The following is a 17,155-nucleotide window of genomic DNA, read 5'->3' as shown; positions in this document are numbered from 1 at the left end:
GTAAAACTAAATAAAATGGCATAGAGGTCTGCTATTGGCAGATTGAGTGATGGGCGATGGCACAGTGGGGAGACACACACAGAGTACTCCACTGATTTAGCATTGCACTTCTATTACACTGTCAGACTCACTCAGTTTAAATAAAGAAAGCATCAAAAGGATCAGACTTTGATGTGTGAAATCGGTAAAGGTTCGACTTTGCTAAAAGTAACATTAACCTCTTAGGGAGTGGGCGAATGTTTTCGAAAATACCTACAAATGACATACCCAAAGTAAATTGAAAGCTGCTCTTCAACCATTTGCACCAGCTGCATGATTTTGGTCTCATTCAAAAGATAACTCCCTCATTGTTCTTGCAAAACAGTGAAGTATCACTCCAAGTGCTTCTGGCATTGAGTAATAGTGGTCTGAATATACTGAATTTGAAGAAAATACACTCCGTCTGAAGTTTGTTGTTGAAAAAGATGTCTGAAGATGGGTATAGCTGGTAGTCCAGAGCTGAAATACACAATAGAAACATAGAACCAAGTTTTATCAAGTTCACCACCAAATTTCAGATAAAAAGGGATAAAAACTTAATTTATTAGACAGGTTTGTCTAAGAGTAACACCAGGCGTACACCAACTGTGCAATATGTACATGTACATATTATAATATTTATTAATTTAGAAAACTACCTATCAATGAATGGAAATGAATGATCAAAAAATGATTGAATGATTATTATAAACAGAAAAATATTATAAAAAAATATAACATTTACAGTATATACAGATAAAGTTTGCTGCTGCCACAACAAACCCCTTGGTGTCTCCTGATGCGTCATCTGGGGTGGTCTCCAGAGTGTATGAGATGCCCCTCCACCGTCTAAAATACATTATGCGCCGGTGATAAAGCATATCAAATCAAATTAAATTTATTTATAAAGCCCAATATCACAAATTATACATTTGTCTCAGTGTGCTTTACAGACTGTACAGGATACGACACCCTCTGTCCTTAGACCCTCGCATCGCACAAGGAAAAACTTCCTAAAAGAAAACCCATAATTTAAGGGGGAAAAATGGAAGAAACCTCAGGGAGAGCAACTGAGGAGGGATCCCTCTCCCAGGACGGACATACATAAATGCATACAGATAGAGAGGGAGAAGAAGAGAGGGAGGGGAGGAGAGAGGAAGAGAAAGAAGAGAGCAGGGAGGTGTCCCCCGGCAGTCTAAGCCTATAGCAGCATAACTAGGAGCTGATCCAAGGCAAACCTGAGCCAGCCCTAACTATAAGCTTCGACTCGATATAGGATAGCTTGTGATCTATTTACGATCGAGGATAATGTTACGTATTATTATGATGTATTTACTATATATTGAGAAGTTCTATGAATTATAATTAAATGTATATACCTGTCTGTGTTCTGTTGCCGCAGAGAATCTCCGCCACCATCATCCGCATGTTCCCTCCCGTCTGTGTCTCCATCTTGAATACTGTGTCTCGAGCTGCTCTGTTTCCACCACGTTAAACTCGCTCGTATGATCTGATTCCACAACACCGGCATCCTCTTCAATAAACTCCTTTTCTTGAAGGTGCAACGAGTGACGACTCACTGTCACTCGATTCTGTCGAAATATCCAAGCCAGAGTCCGACATCGCCACGTCTGCCGTGCTGTCTGTGTATACTGGTGGACTGTTCTACTTGTGACGTCAGAACACGGTGTCGGGTGTTTCCGGTAGCGGCGATGTAAACATCGGCGGTCGACTGCGATCATTGTGTCATTAATAACACATCATTTTACACCACAAATAGCATTTACTATTATCAGTAGAAATTCATGTTTATCATTTCGTAGGCCCTTTAAGGCTACTATCTAGACACGACCATGATAATCTCATAGGCATTAACGAAATAGTATTTTGATAAAGCGAAGTTAGACAATTAACTGAGGTGATGATGAGGATGTTGCTTTCAGCCACAATTTCGGTAGACAAATACTGTTAGCACTTAATAGACTTGTAACAGATTCGCATGCTCTTTTTGAAAGGAACAATGTCTGTGCTGAAGCTGGAGGAGTGTCGAGAGCGGATTCGTAAAGAACTGGACAACACAGTGGACTTCTGGCTCAAATACTCTCACGACCCTCTACATGGGTACTGTACTTCCCCTTGAATGTTGTTGAAATGAAAATATTGTGAGCTCATGACTCTTTAAAGTAATACTACCTAACTTGCATGCTGAGCGGTTGTGTATGACTGTTTGTAGTGTGTGTCCTTGTACTTCTCCTTGGTGTTTCAGAGGCTTCTTCACTTGTATTGGGAGGGACGGGAAGGTTTATGATGAGCTGAAGTATGTCTGGCTGCAGGGTAGACAAGTGAGTCTCTAATGATACTGGCAGAACAAGTAAACCAGCTATTATTTGACTTATTGATTAGTCGATCGACAGAAAATGATCGGCAACCTTTTTGATAATCGTGCCGTTAAAGTAATTTTCCATGCGAAAATATCAGAAAATGCTGTTTTCAGCCTCTCCAATATATATTTCATGCCTTTCTCTGTCAAATCAAAGTGAATTTATTTGGGTTTTACACTAATATTTAAAGACCTAACCTTGGACTTTGAGAAATTGGGATGGACATTTTTCACTATTTTCTAACATTTTAACATTAACCTAGAAAATAATCTGCAAATTAATCGATTATAAAAAACAATCGTTAGGAGTATCCCTAATCCACTGTATGAAATGTGGTCATCAGATCATGTTATGTGAATATGTTGGTTTCTTTCACAGGTGTGGATGTATTGTCGTCTGTACCGAACCGTGGATCGCTTCCGCAAGCCTGAAATCCTCGAAGCAGCAAAAGCCGGTGTGTGAATGTAAAGCGAGAGTATATATATGTGTGTGTATGTATATATATATATATATATATATATATATGGAGGATTTATCGTTAACAAGTACAAATTGAGATCGCTCAGATAAATAGGACTTGAACCAGCTTAGTGCGGTTCCTTTTATGCCAACACAATGTTCCAACAGTGTCGAAAGCAGCACTGAGGTCTAACAAGACAAGAACAGAGACAAGTCCTTTGTCTGATGCCAATAGAAGGTCATTGGTAACTTTCACCAGTGCCGTCTCTGTGCTATGATGAACTCTAAATCCAGATTGAAAAACCTCAAATAAACTATTATTATGTAAAAAATCACATAACTGTTTTGCAACTGCTTTCTCAAGGATTTTAGCGAGAAAGGGTAGGTTAGATATCGGCCTATAGTTGGCTAAAACCTCTGACTAGGCTTTTTAAGAAGTGGTTTTATTACAGCTACTTTAAAGGATTGTGGTACGTGGCCAGATAATAGAGACAGGTTGATCATATTTAATAACGAGGTGTTAATTAAGGGTAAAACTTCTTTAAACAGCTTAGTTGGAATCGGGTCCAAAAGACAGGTTGATGGCTTAAACGATGAGATTGTTGAAGTTAGTTGGTTAAGGTTGATTGGAGTAACAGTCTAGATATATTTCAGGAGTTACAGATGTTTTTAAAATTCCAGTGGTTGAAGTTAAGTCATTACCAATTGAGGTCAGGAGGAGATTAATTTTGTCTCTAATAATTATAATTTTATCGTTAAAGAAGCTCATGAAGTCGTCACTACTGAGAGATATAGGAATAGAAGGCTCTGTAGAGCTGTGACTCTCTGTCAGCCTGGCTACAGTGCTGAAAAGAAACCTGGGGTTGTTCTTATTTTCTTCTATGAAGGAAATTTCCACTATGAAGAACTTAACAACTCCAACTGTTGATTTTTGTATTTTGAGGCCCAGCTCGTGGTCCCTTTTTGTGTTTTTTATTAATTCCATCACTGGGACAGCTTGTGAAAGAACAGAAAAAATGTTTCTTCCTTCATATCATTACTATTTCAACTGTTCTCCACCATCAAGAATGTGTAAGCATTGTGCCTCTAAAATGTCCCGTCATGTCTGAATGAATAAAGCAAACATTTACATGTTACACCTTTGTCTGAATGAAAACTACTTTAAAGATGCAATGTGTAAGATATGCCAGAATTGAAATTTAAAACATAAAAAAAATGTAAACCGAATATTAAGAGGTAATTTAATGGGGTATAAAATATGTATGGAAGCTTTGGCACTCATGATGCGTAGACTGCAGTGTTCACTTTGAAACCCAAGAAGCAGCAGCACGAGCACATCCCGAACGAGCACTGCACTGGTAAAGAAAGAATGTAAAGGGATTTATTCTTTTTGCTCATAATGGTGGGTCTAATCATAAGCTAATGTTGTATTCTGTTTGCATCTTAGGAGGAGCATTCCTGAGAAAGTTTGCTCGGGTCTCCTGCGGCAGCAGTGGCCAGTGGAAGTGTGCCTTCTGCTTAACAAGAGATGGTAAAGCAGTCAAGATTCAGAGAACTATATTCAGTGAGTGTTTCTATATTATGGCCATGGACGAACTGAGCAGGGTCATTGGGGACGAGGACATGCAGGTAAATAAACGATATTAAAACTAGATTGATATACTTGGATAAAATTTCCAGTTTTTACCCTGCTTGTTTTGTGGCCTGAGATCTTTAACTTCTGAACTGATAGTGACACTAGATGAAAAATCAGGAGATCACTAAAGTCATTAAGATTGAATAAAAAGATGAGGGGGGTGACTTTATCGGCATTGCATTGATACACTGAAAATAAAATGTTTCAAGTATGGAAGTTCATATAGATAAATGTTGCATTAGTCAGAACCAGTTTGTTTAAAAATCCATACTTTTAGTGCCTGGGAGCTAATGTGTTTTGTTGCTAGCTACGCTGTGTGTCATGTGGACATACATAGTTCACCAGGGATTTAATTTACACAAGGCTGAGTAATATGGAAGCTTTCATTTCTTGGTAAACATGCCTGAACATTGCTTGATCCTTCTCCAACCACCCTCTCATTCCTACAGCATTATTGCGCTGTCACTGATATGCTGGCCTCTGCTCTGTTGTGTTGCTAGCTGGAGGCTGAACAGATGATGGAGCAGTTGATCTGCTGGGTTAGGGTGGACTCGTCAGGCCTGGGCCGGCCCCAGCTTCCTGGAGACGTTCCCGCCAACAGCATGGCAGTTCCCATGATGCTGTTGTGTCTGGTGCAGCAGCTAACTGAAGGTCGGGGTCCAGAGGTTATTCAGAAGTACAGAGAGCTGGCCAGCTGGTGTGTACAGAAGATTCTTCAACACATCCAGGTGTGGACACATAGAACTGATGCTTTGTGGTTCAAATGACTTCATAAAGTGCTGATAATTAGTTTGTGGGGTTCACTCTGCAAAAGCTGAGGTATGGAAAGTTCATGTCATAGGCTACTGTAACATCATCAGTACTAACGCATAGCTTAAAAGAATATTGCAAAGAAAATCCAAAGGTGCGTATCTTATTTCAACTTTAGTCGGCTTGGATTCACAACAGTTAGGGCAAGAGGGGAGCACAGCTCAAGTTCATTTGCGATAGGTGGTGTGAGACTCGGTGATGTAGGGACTCCCCACAGGGCTTATTGGCAAATTTTTGTAGCAGGTGAGCTAACCGCAAACACACTAGCCAACTTGGAACATGCTATGTCAATAACATTTCAAGCTAGTTACCACATTCGTAGGTCAAAGATCACCAGAAGTTGAACAAAATATTTGCGCAGATGTTTTTTGTCTCTGCAAGCTAGCTGATCACACTTCACTAGAGCTAGCTCAAAGTTCAGTTCACACAGATGATTAAAGTTAGTTTTAAACTGGTCAGATACTTAGCCGTTAAATAACTCCCAAAACCCACAAACATAAAAGTGCATACACTAGATACAAGCGCACAGAACAGTATCTGTGAGTGAAAAAGCATCCTCACAAGGTTTGTGCTCTGCATGAACTAATGCGAGCTCTGGGTTCTTCTTTTACGCATTCACAACTGCTCAACATTTGTTCGCTCGTCAAGTTGACTTTTGAGAATCTGGAGTCTCAGTTCAACCAAAAACATGAGCACATCACTGGTGGTGATTCCATTGAAAGGAATTGATTTTAATTTGAAATTGCTCTGTTTAAAATACTGGTGTGTCCAGGCTTCACAGTAGACTTCAATGGAGACCCAGAGTCACAGCAAACGCATATATGAAACCATGGACTGAAAGTACTCTGCTGCAGCTAGTCCACTGCACCACTAATCATTTGTATACTCAGTATGTGCCATTAGTTCTTGTCAGCTTTAAATTGCTTACTATGCTAACTCAGCCACAGTTGTATTTAGCTCTGCTGTGGAGAAACTCGTGATGCAGATACAAACTTGTGTTGTTGGCAAGGAACCTCCAGTGAAACACATTTAAAAGCAACTTGATCTTTGTTTGTGATTCCACGAGCATCATGCCACTTGTGATGATTTGTTGTCCATGTAATTTCCACATAAACACTGATGTAAGTTGTCCATTCAAGGACTTTGTCACCCAGTCAAATGTATCAATATACTTAAAGAACATACTGTTGAGTAAGGTTATCTTGTAGGGCTGGATTTGTTGTAGTAATTCTCATTCTCACTAATGTCAATGTGTCCTTTTTTTTCTTATCTTGTAACTTACAGAGAGAAGGCACTGCTATTTTAGAGAATGTGTCCGTGGAAGGAGCAGAGCTGCCGGGATGCCAGGGCCGACTGCTGAACCCAGGTAAACCCTGCAGTCTGCCAGATGATGGCGAGCACAGTGAGTGCATGAGTGGAGCTTGAGTTGAGATATTTTCCTGTTGCATTTTGCCAACCTCAACATTTTCCATTTCCTGTCTGTCTCTCCCACATTCTGACTCAGGCCACGCCCTGGAAGCAGGCTGGTTCCTGCTTCAGTTCAGTGTTGAGCAGAAGGACGAAGAGCTCCAGAGGACTGCCATCAACAAGTTCATGGAGCTCCCTTATCAGTACGGCTGGGATAAAGAGCATGGCGGCCTCTTCTACTTCCTGGATGTTGATGGTCACTGTCCCACCCAGGTGAATCTATGATCTATACACTTCATGGTGGCCTCTTAAACTCCTTTGGAAAACCTGAGGAATCAAACCATGTCATGCTAGCTTGTTGGGAAGGAGACTAAATCTCCAAAGTTATGGATGGCATAGACATTTTCAAAAGGGTGCTTTGACTTCCCACCTCAAGATACCTGAATGAGTTTTATGGATACCCACGATCATCCACTTTACACACATGCCCACTTTACTAATCACATGCAGGTTGGGGGCAAAAAACATGCAGTACAAATGTGTTTTTCTTATTCTAAAACTGGTTTCTGCAGTCCTGGAATTGCATACATTGGAAATGACTGGAAAGCTGAGTCTCTTGTGCAGCCAATGAGCCAAATGGTTTTCATGTATGATGTTAGTCACTATAGTAGCCATTTCATTGCAGTGATAGCCTTTTTTCTTGACCTCACTGTATAACATGAGCTGTCATGATCTCTAGGATAACACACAGCCTCATTTTCAACTGACTTTTTCAACCAAAAACTTCAGACTGAGGCTTTCCCAAAAAATAAAAATGTCAAACGTTTATGATACCAAATTACAGCACAATTTTTTACACAGTTTTGTGCTTAATTTTGGAGGAATCTTTAGAATTCTTTCATCAAATCTCGCTTTGTCAAAAATGGTAACATTTAGCACTAAATTAGTGTAACAAGTATAGAAACGTATAGAGTATAGAAACGGCCATCATATACTTCCATCATAGTGTTTTAAGCCCTTATACACTTTCACAATTTACTTAAATTAATTATTTATTTATTTTTACACATTACTAGAACATCTTGACATGCAGTGCTGAACTGCAGTTACATTAATCTTCAGAGTTTCATTTTTTCATTACACCACTTATATGTAGCATATTCTGTTGACCTGCTATCTCCCCCTAAAGATCCCTAAACAAGACAAACATGGCTCTATGGTAGGGAGAGGGGTAGTTGAAGAGGTAAGACAGTGGATACTGTCGTATTATTCTTGTAATAGTACTTATTGTTAGCCTCTGGCTGATTTCTAAAGTTTAATAAATTGCTTCAGACCAGGCTGTCAGATACTGCTTGTGTATTTTTCCAGTTGGAGTGGAGTATGAAGCTGTGGTGGCCCCACTGTGAGGCTCTCATCGCATTCCTGATGGCCTACAGTCAAACCAAGAAGCCAGAGCTGCTGGAGAGATTCTCTAAAGTGTATGAATACACCTTTAGCCATGTGAGTTTACACTGCAGCGCCAACAAACAAACATCCACAGTTTTAAGTACCAGCTCAGAAAACTGTCCTGTTTTTGTAGTACAATTATCATTCAAATATAAATTATAAGTGTAGCACTTGGAGCAGTTTAGCATGTTTGATGAAGTTGGTGTACTTTTTGGGTTGTATCCACATGGTAAATGCACTTTGGCTAAAAGTGTAAACTAAATAAATGGGATGTAATATAAATTACGTAACGTTCAAAGATCACATATATTTAATGTGGATTGTTACGACCCAGCTTGCAAAGGAAAGCAACATAAAATCAAATGTTTTTTGGAAAAGTGAAGTTATTTAGTAACAGTAACTTACATACATTTATTAAAACTGTAAACAAAAAAAAAACTCACTAATGATCAATACTTATTTACGAACCTAAAACAACTGAAACGGAACCCCTATAATACATCATCATCTACCGCTTATCCGGGTCAGGTCGCGGGGGCAGCAGCTCCAGTAGGGAACCCCAAACTTCCCTTTTCCAGGCCACAGCCGCCAGCTCCGACTGAGGGATCCCGAGGCGTTCCCAGTCCAGCGTGGAGATATAATCTCTCCACCGAGACCGGGGTCTCCTCCCAGCTGGACATGCCTGGAGCACCTCCCTACGGAGGCGCCCAGGTGACATCCTTACTAGATGCCCAAACCACCTCAACTGGCTCAGTAATACAGCATAAAAGTGGAGGCCAAACACAGGCGGACTTACCACGAGCCGTGAAATATGTGACACCGGAGCTTACCCTCTTTAAAAGTGGCATTGTATTGGAGGATCCCTCCTGAGTGGAGTCATGACGGAGGGGGACACAGATGTGGAAGACGCACCGGATGACTCAGATAACGTCATTTCTATCCTTTTTTTAAATTATGTTAAACTACACTGAGGAAAAATATAAACGCAGCCACTTGCTCCCATTTTTCATGAGCTGAAATTAAAGATCTAAGACTTTTTCTATGTACATAAAAGTTCAAATTAAAAGTCAAATTAACTTTTCATATACTTGAGAGGTAATATTTCCCTTTATTTTACACAATTATATTGATTTCACACTGGTTTCTCTCGTTTTATCTTTCTGCCATCAGAGTCGCAGTTTCTCAATTCTCCAGTTTATGTGCGTAAGCATTGGTCAAAGTGTCGGTGGAGAACCGCACATTCTCCTGTCAAGTCTGCTTAGAAAGTGGCGTACGGCCGTCTTTTTATCGTACGCAACGTTTATAAATGAGGCCCCTTCAAGTAAAAAGTCAATATATTACAATCCACATGTATATTTGCTTTGAGTCGACATTAACAAGAGATATGCGGGTGACTGTTGAACTGGCAGATATATGTAGACTCATGCGTAACATGGTTGACTCAAGAAAGATTGGAACTTTGAAGTGTGTTTTGTGAATAACTAAATGCATATATGTGTATGTTTCAGCATGATGTACTGTATGTGTGCCCAATTCTGCACAGTTTCCTGATGTTCAGAGAGGCGAGTGGTTTGGATATTTGACACAAGGAGGAAAAGTGGCTCTGGATTTTAAAGGAGGCCCCTTTAAAGGTACGAATGTAATTGTGAATTGACTGAATGCCAAAGCAACAGAACAAGCTGTTGAATGACCTTAATGAAAAGCAAGTGGAGACCTCTTTGACATAACGTCAACACTGTTACCTCTTCAAACTCTGCTGATAATGTTAGTTCATTATTCCTAATTTAGTTTTAGTCCTGTGTCAAATGTCCTTGTTAGTTCTTATCATATTTAGTCAACCTCATCCTTTCCCTATTTAAGGCCTTTATTATTTTAGTTTGTACGGTTCTTTAGTGATGCATACAGTATTACCCAGCACATGATCACAAACCAATTTAGCAGTTTCCTGCTTTGTCTGGTGAGTTAGATGATTATTTTTCTCTTCTCTTTAGGGTTCTTCCATGTGCCTCGCTGCCTGTACATGTGTGAGCGGATTCTGGATGATATGCTGGCAAACAAGGACTGAGCATTCTGACATGAATGTTCACTAAATGTAAAAAAAAAAAGAAGTAATTTTGATATATATTCTGGCCACCAGTGGCAGTTTGTATTGACATTAATTATAAGATGCCTTTCTTGGTCAGACTAAATCACATTTGATCTACTTCTATTTGCACCCATCTGTCGTCTTGTTATTTCTGCCCTCATTATTCCTTATGTAAATCTGGGCTTTCTACATGCACACATAACGTTTATACAACTAATGTAGCAACTGAGATAGAAGCATACCTAAGCACTAAGCATACAGTAGTTTAGTGCTACGGACATGCTTCTGTAGACTTTTAATGCATTTTATATTGAAATAATAGAATATTACATAATAAATGTGAATCATGATTTAATCAAATGATGTCATTGAATTCATTTGTAATTAGACAGTTAATGATGTGGATCTTTCAGATATGACCGGTGATTGAAGAACCTTTTATGAAGCCCATAGAAAAAATTAATTTGACTGTAAGGAAGCGATCTACCACAGTATACAGCATGATAATATGTATTTATATATTTTGTATCACTTTGTAAAGTTTATATGGCCAACTTGCTAGCTAAATTTTGCCTACTTACACATCCATGGAGCAACATTGTTTTGGGGTCATGTTAATTTCCAGAGGCCTGTACTACAAAGCGAGTTCAACATACCCAGAGTTTCTCAGTCTGACTGAGCGCGCTCACATAAAGGGGCGGGGTTGGCACGGTCCCACATTGCCCTCGATTTTGTCCCAGGGTAACTCAGCCATTCTAACAATTGTTGATAGTTTCTCCAAAGCTGTGCACTTTTTGGCCCTCCCTAAGCTTCCTACAACCCTTGAGACGTCCGAGCTGCTGGTCAATCATGTGTTTCGGCTCCACGGAATCCCTTCAGATATCGTTTCCGACCGAGGCCCACAGTTCGTCTCACAGGTGTGGAGAGCATTCTGCCGAGCTCTTGGCGCCACGGTGAGCCTCTCCTCTGGTTTCCACCCCCAGACAGACGGCCAGAACGAGCGCGCCAAACAGGATCTGGAAGCCGCTCTTCGCTGTGTCACCGCCAGGAATCCCTCCTCCTGGAGCTCCCAACTCGCCTGAATTGAGTATGCCCACAACTCTCTGTCCAGCGCTGCAACCGGTATATCCCCTTTTGAAGTTTCGTTGGGCTTTCAACCCCCCTTGTTTTCCGCTCAGGAGGATGACATTGCCTCCGGCTTCCCAACACCCTTCCCCTCCAGATGTCCCGTCACCTCCATCTCTTCCTCATCTGCTCCGTCAGATTCCCTCGCTGTCTCCGTCGTCACCACCATCCTCAGACACGTCCGAGTAGTGAGCTTCTTTTTCAGCCATCCGTCTCCCGCCATCTCCGACCTCGCCGCCTCTCTCATCTCCGCCATCTCCAGCTCCCGCTCCTCCACCTTTCCCACCGTCCACTCCTCCAACCTCCAGCTCAGCAACCGTAGCACCTGGATCCTCCACATCTCTCCCACTGCCCTCCGCACCTCCGCCTTCTTCCTCCTCCTCCTCTCCACCTTTCTTTTCAGCATCCCCCTCTTCCATGTCACTTATATCATATAATGCTATCACCTCCTCCTGCTTCTCTTCATTCCTTCTTTCTTCTCCCTTTTTGTTTTCTCCTTCAGCACTATCTCTCCCCCGGCTCCGCTCTCCCCCTCTCTGCGCGCTTTTATTTACAATTCCACATAATATATCCAGGGAATGATGAGTTCCTTTATGGACACACATATTTTTCCTCCAATATACCACACATAAAAATTAAATTAAATAATAAACACTCCACCACCAACAATACCAAATTACATTACAACTAAAACAAAACAAGAATTAAATAATTTCCCTTTTCCCCTTATTTATCAATCCGCCATCTCCTTGGATAGACCGCTGGGCTTACTCTCCTTCACGCTCCCAGTCACCGCTTCCTCTGCTGCTCCTGCCACCACCATCCTCGTCAGTCCCGTCTCCATCTTCGTCCTTAGCTGCCACGTGGTCTCCATCAACCCGCTCTTCCTCCACCTCTGACACGTCCGAATAGTACCCCACACCTCCATCCGCTCCTCCCACGACCTCGCCTCCTCCATCGTCTCCGCCGTCTCCAGCTCCCACTCCTCCACCTTTCCCACCGTCAGCTCCTCCACCAGCCGTCACAGCATCTGCCGTAGAACCCGGAACAGTCACACTTCTTCCTCCTTCTCCTCTCCATCTAACCCTTCTGCAGCACCTTCTTCCATATCATTTGACTCACTACTAGCTTCCACTTCATCCTGCTCCTCTTTATTGGTGCTTTCCTTTCCCGTTCTATTTCGCTTTTGGGCACTATCTCTCCCCCCGGACCCGCTCTCCCCCTCTGCGTGCTACACACTCCCTTCCAAAATGCCCTATCTCTCCACACCTATAGCATTTTAGCTCCAGGCATTCACGTACAATGTGTCCAGGCTTCATGCACATGCGACTCACTCTCTCCTGTTTATCGTGTACAAGCCAGTTGGTACAAGTAGTTTCGAAACCTGCATCATAAAAAACAAGGTTTTGTTCGTCAGGGCCAAGGTGAACACAACAATCTCACCCAAGGATGCTGAGCAAAACAAGTGGGCCGAGATGTCCTCGAGAGGGTTTATTGTATGTTGCAGCACCGAAGGTAACCTTTTCTTTGATACCTGGACCGTTTTGCCCCAGCCTTAGTTAGTCTGGGTGTGGTTTGGTTAGTCACAGCAATCTCACCCTTGGATATGATCGTAAACAAGTGAGCCGGGATGGTCTCAAGATGGTGAATTCAATTCTAGCACGTCTGGACCTGTTTTTATACATTCTGGAGTGTTTCACTAAAAGGTTTGGTTCTTTGGATCAAAGGTAACCCTTGAGCAGAGCTGTCCACAGTACAAAATACCATCTCCCATGCAGGGGCTCGAACCGACGACCCAACTTTTTAATATTGCAGGCCCAGCTGGCTCAGTCGGTAGAGCATGAGACTCTTAATCTCAGGTTCGTGGGTTCGAGCCCATGTTGGGCGTTGGCCTTTTCCAGTGTATTCACACCTATATCGTTTGTACCAGTTGTTTCAAAATCTGGTTTGTTTCACCACCTGGTGGTCAAAGGTGAACGCAGCTTTTCCACACTCAGGTTCAGGGGAAATCAAGTTAGCCGAGATGTCCTTGAGCGGGTGTATTCACACCTAGCCAGTTGGTACAAGTAGTTTAGAAACCTGCATCATAAAAAACAAGGTTTTATTAATCTGGGCCAAGGTGAACACAACAATCTCACCCAAGGATGCTGAGCAAAACAAGTGGGCCGAGATGTCCTTGAGAAGGTTTGTTGTATGTTGCAGCACCGAAGGTAACCTTTGCTTCGAAACCTGCACCATTTCTCCCTCAACTTTAGTTATTCTGGGTTTGGTGTTGTTAGTCACAGCAACATCAACCTTGGATATGGTCGAAAACAAGTGAGCCAAGATGGTGGATTCACATCTAGCACGTCTGGACCTGTTTTTACACATTCTGGAGTGTTTCACTAACAGGTTTGGTTCTTTGGATCAAAGGTAACCCTTGAGCAGAGCTGTCCACAGTACAAAATACCATCTCCCATGCAGGGGCTCGAACCGACGACCCAACTTTTTAATATTGCAGGCCCAGCTGGCTCAGTCGGTAGAGCATGAGACTCTTAATCTCAGGTTCGTGGGTTCGAGCCCATGTTGGGCGTTGGCCTTTTCCAGTGTATTCACACCTATATCGTTTGTACCAGTTGTTTCAAAATCTGGTTTGTTTCACCACCTGGTGGTCAAAGGTGAACGCAGCTTTTCCACACTCAGGTTCAGGGGAAATCAAGTTAGCCGAGATGTCCTTGAGCGGGTGTATTCACACCTAGCCAGTTGGTACAAGTAGTTTAGAAACCTGCATCATAAAAAACAAGGTTTTATTAATCTGGGCCAAGGTGAACACAACAATCTCACCCAAGGATGCTGAGCAAAACAAGTGGGCCGAGATGTCCTTGAGAAGGTTTGTTGTATGTTGCAGCACCGAAGGTAACCTTTGCTTCGAAACCTGCACCATTTCTCCCTCAACTTTAGTTATTCTGGGTTTGGTGTTGTTAGTCACAGCAACATCAACCTTGGATATGGTCGAAAACAAGTGAGCCAAGATGGTGGATTCACATCTAGCACGTCTGGACCTGTTTTTACACATTCTGGAGTGTTTCACTAACAGGTTTGGTTCTTTGGATCAAAGGTAACCCTTGAGCAGAGCTGTCCACAGTACAAAATACCATCTCCCATGGAGGGGCTTGATCCGACGAACCAATTTTTCAACATCACAGGCCCAGCTAGCTCTACCTGGCGCAGGATCGGCTGGATAATTTCCATTTTCATTGTCCAATCACGATACTCGATGTCCATTGTGAGAATGGACCTAAGCCAATCACGCCGCGGGCTCACAATAGACCTAAACCTATCACGGCTCGTCTTATCTCAGAGCCCTCCCTCCCTCCTCACGCCGCTGGATGACATTGGATGTGTCACGAAGTCAAAGTAAGTAACAACATTAAACTTTTTTATTTTCTTCTTTAACAGTCGTAAAACTTATATTTAAATTCTTCGCTCAAAGTAATTTCATCACTTTACATTACGTTATACGTCAACTTCCGTCGCATAACGTTAGCAAGCATTCGTTACCAATCGCTAACGTTTCTACATGTAATAACGTTAACTGTAATATTCATGAATGGAAACAGCCATGTGTAAATACGTATAAGTATTCACAGTCATTCAAGTAAGTAGTTATACAAACGTTCCATCAATTACCATTTTATTAAGCTTACTACCCATTTATTACCAGCAGTGCGACGTTAATCCTACCTACAGCTACTGTAACGTAGATATTACTATTGTCATTATTTGCTGCAAGGTTTCAAAATAACCATGCTGATATTACCTAATGTAATTTATTATTGCTATTGATAACGGTGGCATTATTTAAGTGTATTTATGAGCTGCAGAGTCTCTATATATAACGATAAAACGATATAATATATATATAATGACTGATAAATATTATAATTTTTGTAAAATAATATATATGTTATAATGTAAATATATCAATGATAGATAAATGATAATTATACAGTACAAATATGAATTATGTGTATAAATATGCTAATATGTATCGATAACATGTATTAATAACCGATAACATTGCTTAACTAATAGTGTTATTTGACTGTACTCATGAAGCTATTGTTACCGTTATTATTTCCATGTTATCTTTAGATGAGCACTAAACCTAAAAGCCACAAGGGCATGGGAGACGGAGAGTGGATGGCACGGCTGAGGGCATTTGCCAGCTCTGGGGTTTGGTCTCCTGGAGGAGGCAATAAACCAGCCCGGAGGCAGCGGAAGTGGCATGACATCTTTCAGAAGGTAAAGTATAGCTAAATATGTACCCATTACTTATTAGTGTCCCTTGATGAAAAATGTGCAATATGCTGGCACAGATAACATCAATCAGATGATGTACTGTACACTGAATCACTCACTCACTCACTCACTCACTCACTCACTCACTCCAGGCTAAATAACACTTGTGATCATTTCAGATTGAGAAGTGCCCTATGCATGCTCGTGGACAGACCATCCTCTTTGGGGGGTCCATGGTCTGTAATTGTGGTTTCCATGCCATTAAGGTGATCTATTTGAAAATTACATCTCATTATTGTTATTCTTGCATCACATGTCTGTTACAACACTGTTATGCTGTTGCTGTTGTGTCACATGTTGTACTTAATGCTGTTTATTTTGCTTGACTGTACCCTGCAGCCTGTGGCCTCAGTCTCGGCCCCTGGTGTGACTGCTGCAGTGCCACTGTCTTTCATGCGGCCCCCTCTTACTTTGTCAATGGTAAATATGTTCTTAGTTATGTTTTATATGAATCATTTTGTATGTGTTGCAAATTTACACGATGGCCGAGCGGTCAAATCCTATTTCTGACAGACAGTGTGTTTCACTGTAACCATTACCTGAAATATGATCTCGGGAGGAATCTGTTCTCATTAGGTCCATTGTTGCTAGTACAATTTATTTGGTTGGTAAAATTCAGAATCTCTGCACAGACTTATTTCCTTTGGGATTTTAAACTTCAATTTTTTGCTCTTCCCAAAAAGCACAAAGACTTTAACTGTATATGTTGTATTTTTCTTTTTTCTTTTACTGTAGATACCGATTTTACAGTCAGGATGGCCGAGCAGTCTAAGGTGCTGCGTTAAGGTCGCAGTCTCCTCTGGAGGTGTGGGTTCAAATTCCACTTCTGACAGACAGTATGTTTCACTGTAACCATTACCTGAAATATGATCTCGGGAGGTATCGGTTCTCATGACGTCCCTTGTTGCTAATACAATTTATTTGGTTGGTAAAATTCAGAATCTCTGCAAAGACTTATTTCCTTTGGGATTTTAAACTTCTATTTTTTGCTCTTCCCAAAATGCACAAAGACTTTAACTGTATTTGTTGTATTTTTACCTTTTTCTTTTTTAGATACTAATTTTACATTCAGGATGGCCGCGCTGTCTAAAACTCAACTTCAAAACTCAGAAAACTCTTCAACTTCATGAAATAAACTTCAAACCTCAAAAAAACCTTCAACTTCATGAAATAAGCTCCGATACTCAAAATAATTTCAATTTTTTTTTTGCTTTTCCAATCACTCAAAGCACTTTACAGGCCAGGCCATCGGGAGCAATGTGGTGTTCAGTATCTTGCACAAGGACACATTGACATGCTGAATGATGGGGCTGGGGATTGAACCTCCAACCTTCCAACTGGTGGATGACCACTCTACCTCCTGAGCCACAGCCTCCCCTTTACCATTTTGACATTTTGCACAGTGTCGTTTAGGTCGTAGCTTCCACAGGCTTTGGATTTGGGATG

The 17,155-nt window shown here is 41.4% G+C and overlaps 1 protein-coding gene and 3 non-coding genes across 5 annotated transcripts; all 4 read left to right on the top strand.

Moving 5' to 3' along the window:
• Positions 1–1,909: 1,909 nt before the first annotated feature.
• On the top strand, positions 1,910–10,603 carry LOC115021457 (N-acylglucosamine 2-epimerase-like). Of its 2 annotated transcripts, none has more exons than XM_029451933.1 (10): positions 1,910–2,139; positions 2,285–2,360; positions 2,778–2,853; positions 4,306–4,487; positions 4,995–5,222; positions 6,589–6,670; positions 6,809–6,984; positions 8,080–8,211; positions 9,701–9,788; positions 10,149–10,603. In XM_029451933.1, the coding sequence occupies exons 1-10, from the start codon at positions 2,018–2,020 to the stop codon at positions 10,220–10,222; spliced, it is 1,236 nt and encodes a 411-aa protein (XP_029307793.1). In that variant the 5' UTR covers positions 1,910–2,017; the 3' UTR covers positions 10,223–10,603. The 2 variants fall into 2 exon arrangements, with proteins under 2 accessions (XP_029307793.1, XP_029307804.1); XM_029451944.1 differs by having other exon boundaries at positions 1,911–2,139; positions 2,285–2,313.
• Positions 10,604–13,183: 2,580 nt separating this feature from the next.
• trnak-cuu (transfer RNA lysine (anticodon CUU)) lies at positions 13,184–13,255 on the top strand. Its single transcript has one exon. It is a non-coding gene; the product is annotated as a tRNA-Lys (tRNA).
• A 613-nt stretch (positions 13,256–13,868) lies between these two features.
• trnak-cuu (transfer RNA lysine (anticodon CUU)) lies at positions 13,869–13,940 on the top strand. The gene has a single exon. It is a non-coding gene; the product is annotated as a tRNA-Lys (tRNA).
• A 2,518-nt stretch (positions 13,941–16,458) lies between these two features.
• On the top strand, positions 16,459–16,541 carry trnal-aag (transfer RNA leucine (anticodon AAG)). Its single transcript has one exon. It is a non-coding gene; the product is annotated as a tRNA-Leu (tRNA).
• The last annotated feature ends 614 nt before the right edge of the window (positions 16,542–17,155 follow it).

This window comes from Cottoperca gobio, chromosome 2 (assembly GCF_900634415.1).
Source record: "Cottoperca gobio chromosome 2, fCotGob3.1, whole genome shotgun sequence".
NCBI classification, from domain to species: domain Eukaryota; kingdom Metazoa; phylum Chordata; class Actinopteri; order Perciformes; family Bovichtidae; genus Cottoperca; species Cottoperca gobio.
This window is presented reverse-complemented; position numbering and strand designations above follow the sequence as displayed.

Bases quoted from the DNA above. Each gene is read 5' to 3' on its own strand.
- LOC115021457 (XM_029451933.1), top strand. From the start codon at position 2,018: ATGCTCTTTTTGAAAGGAACAATGTCTGTGCTGAAGCTGGAGGAGTGT. The intron at 2,361-2,777 runs GTGAGTCTCTAA...TTTCTTTCACAG, and splicing joins TCTGGCTGCAGGGTAGACAA to GTGTGGATGTATTGTCGTCT. The intron at 2,854-4,305 runs GTGTGTGAATGT...TTTGCATCTTAG, and splicing joins CCTCGAAGCAGCAAAAGCCG to GAGGAGCATTCCTGAGAAAG.